Source organism: Pungitius pungitius, chromosome 8 (assembly GCF_949316345.1).
Source record: "Pungitius pungitius chromosome 8, fPunPun2.1, whole genome shotgun sequence".
NCBI classification, from domain to species: Eukaryota; Metazoa; Chordata; class Actinopteri; order Perciformes; family Gasterosteidae; genus Pungitius; species Pungitius pungitius.
Genome location: NC_084907.1, coordinates 7,240,976 through 7,247,746, shown reverse-complemented (window position 1 = coordinate 7,247,746; position 6,771 = coordinate 7,240,976). Strand labels below are relative to the sequence as shown.

Sequence of the window (6,771 nt, the reverse complement as noted above, 5' to 3'; positions counted from 1 at the left end):
TTTTTTTTTTTAAATAAAATGTTTTTATAGGCCTATCGACCGGCCCCCAAGTGCGTCGGCCACCGGGCATTTGCCTGGTATGCCCGATTACCAGTCCAGCCCTGATCTCCATTAATGAACTTTTCTCCTCATGTTACCATAGTAACCGCTGGCATCGCAGACGGATTTCTAGCATACACACGTTCCATTGCGTTGATTATTACTGTGAAAATCTACGTGCTTCCGGTTTAGCGGCTACGCCTTGTATATTCGTTTTATGGAAAAACACACAAAAGGGACAAACGGAGTGAAAAGTTGTCAGTTGGTCTCGTTTTTTGGTTCTAAACGAAGAACGAGAAAACGACTGCTCACTTCCGTTTTCTCGTTTTTGGTTCTAAACGAAAAACGAGAAAACGGCCGCCGACTTCCGTTTTACCGTTTTGGATTAGAAACGAAAAACGAGTATCTGTCCACAGCTGCACAGGTCACATTAAGTGACATGGTAGAAGTGAATTAATCTCTTTATTGTTCTTGTCTAGAGAGAAAAATGTAAAATATTCTAGAGTCATTTTCCTTAGATCACACATTTGACCAACACTTCTTATCATCTGGGCCCTTTGACCTCTAGGGCCTAACCATTCAATTATGGATGGAGGTGTAATAAACAAACGAGAATTAATGATCCAGACTTCTCTAGTCTAACCCTGACCATAACTGTCATTATTTATTGCTTAATAAACAACACACGTTCCCTCTTTCATGATATAAATATAACAAGATGAATCAAAATAACCCTAAAAATCACATGAAATAAACAGCATCAAAAACATCTTTAATAACCTAGATCATGAGTGTTAAACTAATTTCAGGTTCGGGCCAGATACAGTTCCACCGCACGCGGGCCACTGACGATCGGCGCGAACGGTGGGGGGCGAACTGTACGGACGCACGCACTCCGGTGGCGGACCGCACTGGACGTGCAGCCGGACACCGGCGGCGGGCCGCACTGGACGTGCAGCCGGACACCGGCGGCGGGCCGCGAGTTCGACATATGTGACCTAGATAAATATATGGTTTAAATACACGTATTCTGCCACATACTGTTGGAGATGTGAACCCGTTTACTCTGCGTCTCATTGAACTAACGTGTCTCTCTGCGGTCACTGAAGCGACACAATGCTTGGAACATAAATATCAGAGCCAAGAGCAACGAGTGTAGTCAACTACTGTTGCACAGATCCCGTCGGACCAGGATTATATATTTATCTCCATTAATGAACTTTTCTCCTCATGTTACCATAGTAACCGCTGGCATCGCAGACGGATTTCTAGCATACACACGTTCCATTGCGTTGGTTTTTACTGTGAAAATCTACGTGCTTCCGGTTTAGCGGCTACGCTTCGTATATTCGTTTTATGGAAAAGCACACAAAAGGGATAAACGGAGTGAAAAGTTGTAAGTTGGTCTCGTTTTTTGGTTCTAAACGAAAAATGAGAAAACGGCCGCCGACTTCCGTTTTACCGTTTTGGATTACGAAAAACGAGAAACGAGTGTTTTGGTTTTCTGGTTTTTACGGTAAAAGGGACGATCAAAAGGTACACGGACCCTACACGGACCACGTTGAAACAACTTTCACTTAAACCATTTTGCAACGTCTATTCAACCAAAAAATGCTCACTGGGAAATATCCTTACTGATAGTTTTCACAACGAAGGAGCAACAGCGTTTGTATCAGCTGGCCACTCGAGTTTGACGGGTTATGGGTTTAAGACCCAAATCCCAAAACCCTGAAGTCGCAGGAACGTGCGCCTGGTGACACACACATCGCGAGGCTGCACGCACGATCAGAGCTCATGAATGTTGCGGGAATTCGGACGGAAAGTGGTCAAGAGACACGTGACGGGGGGCAAGGGTGTAACCAATCACAGGTAACGTGTAATGGATGTGAGTGTGTGGTGGCGGTGGTGGTGTGCTCGTAATGAATGAATCGAGTTGCCATGGTAACCTTTTTTTTATAGCACCACAAGCTTAAGCTGCAGGTAAACATCCCAAAGAGTCGTGACAGGTTTTTTTTTTTTTTTTTTTTAAGAGAGGTTTCTTTAGTCATATGTACATACAGAAAAATCAGGCACTCTGAGCGGAGCTCGCAGTTTGCAAATAATTACAATGCTTGAATTCTTAAACATTTACAAAAGGAAAACTATGCTTTGAAAAACAGCATATCTGAGTTTAAATATGAATGTGCAGATATTGGAAACACATTTGGTGGAGAGACTTAGATAAGTCTAGGTTAGATAATTCATTATCAGCCCACCCACTTTAACCAAACTAATCTACAACACATGGTTGCACAAAAACACTTTCAGTTAAATTAATTTCCCTGCTGAACCCAAGAAACACACTTTCACTGTCCCAAGTCAAGAAGAAAAGCCTGACTTATATGCTTAAATGAATTACAATTATAATATCAGGTGGAGAAAAATAAAATCAGCATTAATAGACTGTACTTAACAAAACAAAGAGTGACCGGTAAAGCAGTTGTTGGATCAGGGGTGTTGGGGCTCTCCCAGAGGAGACATGGTTGAGTGATTGTACTGAACTGAGATGGATGGAGGGAGGACCTTGGGCTGACCTTGATGGGCTGAAATAAAGGCAGAGAGCAGCGAGTCTGTCCTCTGCAGAGGAAACATGTCAGTAGGCCCAGCAGCAGCCATTGTTAGGTCCTAACCCAAAGCTGTGTCTGCGCAAGTGTGGCTGTGTAGGCAAACAACATGTATGTACTTTCCTGTAGATGGTCAAGGAGTTAAGTGTGTGTGTGTGTGTGTGTGTGTGTGTGTGTGTGTGTGTGTGTGTGTGTGTGTGTGTGTGTGTGTGTGTGTGTGTGTGTGTGTGTGTGTGTGTGTGTGTGTGTGTGTGTGTGTGTGTGTGTGTGTGTGTGTGTGTGTGTGTGTGTGTGTGTGTGTGTGTGTGTGTGTGTGTGTGTGTGTGTGTGTGTGTGTGTGTAAACTACAGTTTGATTGCTTGTGATCCCAGTCTGTTCATTGCAATAACACTATCTTGTATCAGTAGAAACAGACAGTGTGAAGAAACGGCCTGTTGCTCTTCTCCTCAAACTCCTGTATGAGCTCATCCATTTCATCCTCCATGTCCTCCGTGTGCTGGATCTGCAGGGGGCAAAGGAGGAACACGTTAAAAACAACCTGAACGCACCCAACTCATTTGTGCGGATGAAGGGAAATCAATCTACACACCATGTTTTGAATATACAGCACTGTATAGTGGCTTTGGTAGCGTTTATGCATTATCTTACCACTTTACTGTAAATTGTAAAGTCTACTTCCAAGTAACATCTAATTAAAGAGCATTTTATTCCTATTGCTTTCATAACTAAATTTGAATGCATATTTTTTCTCATTGTTCTAACCACAATGTGATGAATAACTTTGGTAACACAATGGTTTTGTTGTACTCTGCCTGTGTCAAAGAATCCCAGCAGCAGACACTCACACATTGACACAGCTCACAGATGAGGAAGGCGCCCAGCGTGGCTTCCTCGTGGTTATCCTGAATGTCTACATTAATGACGTGCACGGACTGTAGAGTCTCCTGCTCTCTTGAGTTCAGATCTGGGAAGCAATGAATAAAACAGTGCGTGCCACACAATCAGAAGCGCTCAGAGTAGAAACTTGGGTCTGTATACAAATAATTGTGTGACGTAAATGTGATAGTATCCAGTATCGTATCAGTAATAGCAAGAGGCTCTGAATTACCAACTGTATTCATTTGGTGATTTAACATTTCTTTTGAGAAGCCTCACCCTCCAGCACTTGGTCATAGACTCTCTCTTCACAGGTGATGACCAGGTCAAACTTGTCCTTGCAGCTCTGAAAGCGCTCCGGCTTTGACTTGATCCGCTTGTTGCGGTCCAGCATGTGCAGGATGCCGTTCTGTGTGTATCTGAGGAGTGAGGTGGTCAAGGAACAAAGCAGCAGCGAGGGGAACACCTCACACAACACATCAAGTCACAGCACTATTAGAGAATTCTCTCAAAGAAAAAAAAAGATGAAATAATTTTGTCTGAATGAGAAAGCCTATTTTGTCACGTGATGGTATCAGAACGTATTCTAATTGGAGGAACTGCAGCATCCTCTAGTGGTGTCTGTAAAAACTACTGCATTGGCCCTTCAGCACTTGTGGTAATGCAAGTTAAATGCTCGAATTTAATGTTCTCAAACCACCATTTCTATACTGAACAGCAAACTGAATCTGTTTCACTTAATACAGATGGTATATTTTGTCAAATATTGCATCATATATCTAAAATTATTTGCTGTCACTAAATGACCAAGACACTGGCAAATGTATAATTAAAAAAGACCCAAGCACCACGGTGAATCGTCTAGAATAGTGGACTATATTTAAGAAATCCATGCAAAGTTGCAATACAAAAAAAAGAAATTTCACATTAATAGTGACATATAGGTATCATGTACATCTATTAATACATTCCAATTCACAGAGCAGTGAGTTTACAATTCATTAGACAACCTACCGTGGGCTGGGAAGAATTACACCTGAAATACAGTAATGAACAGATAAAACTTTAAAGAAACACAGCCCTGATACTTTTAAACCTAGATTTTCCCCAAAAGCCCATTTAACAAGACTACTGCAGATTACCTTCTCAGAAGCCAAGTTTGACGAGTTTCTGAGACAACTTGGGCAAGAAAGTGCAGCTGAGGTCACTCAGTGTTCCCATGTTTACGTCTTGAGCGGCAATAGTTTACAGGCTTCTTACAGCTCGTTGGTTAAAAGCCGGTTTCAGTCTGTCGTCTACTTGTGACCACTGTTTTTCTTTGATAAGAGATTTCTCTCGTGGTTAGATTTCTGTATATTTTCCATGTTTCAGTTCTACAGAATGAATTACTGATGGACCAGTATTTCAGTTCAACAATGATTAATAAAGACAGTCATTTTTTGTCTAGCAATCCAGTGTTACTCAAGAGTAAAATTCTAAAATGGAACCATGGGGAAAGGTCAACAGGGAAAACGCAGGGAAACCTGCAAGGAAAAACGGTGGTAACACAAAAACCCTTAAGGTGCTCTTGTATTGCAGTGTGCATCCCTGTATACCACAGGTTTAATACAGCATAAATCACACATTTAAAAATCCCTGCACCTGATTTACTCATTGTTGCAGTCCCCGCCTGCTGTGTCGTTCAAACGCCGTCACCCTAATATCTAATCAACGACACGTGCCGGAACATGGGCCATGTCTGTCCCAGAATACACTATAAACGTGCGTGTGTGTGGAAATGTGAGTGAGAAGGGGATACAGTTCCTTGTCCTTGCGGACCAAGTCGTTGTACATCTGTACATATGTCGTTTTGAAGTCATACACATTTGGTTTATCCGGGGCAGGACCAGGTAGCTTCACATGAGAGCCTGTCCCAAATGAACGCACATCAAATCCACGTTTGCTGCAAAGATGAAAAAGGACAAGACAATAAATATTAAACCGCATGTGGAATAAAACATTAGAGACAAAAAATATGATCAGCAAATTTCAGTCTGTGGTACGTTAAAACAAAACAATTCGACAGCTTCTCAAATTACTTTCTCAAAACGAACACGCAATTGAATATGTAACATGGAGCGTTTTTTGTCAGAGGTTGAATTAACTAATGATGGCAGGCGAAAAGTCCAATAGGCATTTAACTACATGCGATATTTACTTTAAAAAAAACATCTCACGCAGGGAACAAGTTTTTTACCCCCCTTAAAATAAAGACCGTAGAGAGCGAGATCAAGGGTGAAATGGTTGAGTCTCAAACCAGCAAAAAAACGAATAGATCTACGCAACCTTTCTAAGACGGCGCGTGAATGAGAAGCTGGGAAACCACCCGGTGTTGCACAAGTTGCAGTTGCTCCCTTCCGGAATGTTCCCTAAAGAGGGCGCTCTACTCAACTTGTGGGAGAAGACAGAAACAAAACTTATCCTGTGTGAATATTTTGTCCAGGCGACCATTGACCCATCTAGAAAGACGCGTCTTAAAGAAGGCAGCAGCCCCACAGTGACGCGCGAAAGGAGCGAGTCCTATTTGTCAATTGCGGTCGAGGCCCGACGGAGCGTCGCCGTGTCGGCTTCACTCTCGACTCGCTCGGGAAACGGATCAACACGACACGAACCGGCTCCCCTTGATGGCGTTTTTTTTCTCTTTTGTTCTTCCCCCTTTGGTGTTTACTCTCGGCGGCTCATCTTTACCTGAGGATACTGTGCGCTTCCATACTGCGGTTCTGGTTGCTCGAGCACACAACCGCTACACGCAGCGGGTGGCTCGGCATAGCGACCCTCCGGCTGACTACCCGATACGAGCGGTCTGAGGCTCTACCGGTGTAACGTTAGTCGGTTCGATCCCTGAAAGAGAAAACAATAACCAAAGACAAACCCCCTTTGATACACTAAATAACGACGAAACGTTTTCGAGTACGGGTGCTGTACGATTTGCGCGTCTTCCTTTGATGCAGGAAGTTAAAATGGCGGCGACATGGTGGTGTAGTGCGGTTTTATCATGTGATGTCATTTGAGGGCGGGGTTTCCTGTTCGTGACGTCAATATATTATTAAAATGAAGTGAATGGTAAAATACAGCGGGACATGATTCCCCAGAATAACTGAGCGACAAACAAACGAGTGAAATGTATATATATATATATATATACTACATGTTGACTTTTTCTTCTTTAGTTCGTACTAGTACCTTTATACATTTGTTTTCTCACTTTTCAAAT

At 42.8% G+C, this 6,771-nt stretch overlaps 1 protein-coding gene across 4 annotated transcripts; it reads right to left on the bottom strand.

Annotated features, from left to right (window-relative positions):
- Positions 1-1,882: 1,882 nt before the first annotated feature.
- ssu72 (SSU72 homolog, RNA polymerase II CTD phosphatase) lies at positions 1,883-6,535 on the bottom strand. 4 transcript variants are annotated; one of them, XR_009956824.1, is made up of 6 exons: positions 6,246-6,535; positions 5,317-5,460; positions 3,798-3,937; positions 3,488-3,606; positions 2,984-3,144; positions 1,883-2,809 (listed from the first exon to the last, which is right to left on the bottom strand). XR_009956824.1 is itself a non-coding variant. In XM_037447796.2 (5 exons), exons 1-5 carry the CDS (start codon positions 6,323-6,325, stop codon positions 3,043-3,045), a joined length of 585 nt encoding a protein of 194 aa, XP_037303693.1. In that variant the 5' UTR covers positions 6,326-6,535; the 3' UTR covers positions 2,873-3,042. The 4 variants fall into 4 exon arrangements, 1 of the variants encoding a protein (XP_037303693.1); XR_009956822.1 differs by having other exon boundaries at positions 1,884-2,805; XR_009956823.1 differs by having other exon boundaries at positions 1,884-2,799.
- Positions 6,536-6,771: the final 236 nt, after the last annotated feature.

What these genes read in the sequence shown, in the direction of transcription:
- ssu72 (XM_037447796.2), bottom strand. Translation starts at nt 6,325, where the DNA reads ATGCCGAGCCACCCGCTGCGTGTAGCGGTTGTGTGCTCGAGCAACCAG. An exon ending in GAAGCGCACAGTATCCTCAG is followed by an intron (nt 5,461 to 6,245) that starts GTAAAGATGAGC and finishes TCATCTTTGCAG; the next exon opens with CAAACGTGGATTTGATGTGC. An exon ending in CTATGACCAAGTGCTGGAGG is followed by an intron (nt 3,607 to 3,797) that starts GTGAGGCTTCTC and finishes ATTGCTTCCCAG; the next exon opens with ATCTGAACTCAAGAGAGCAG.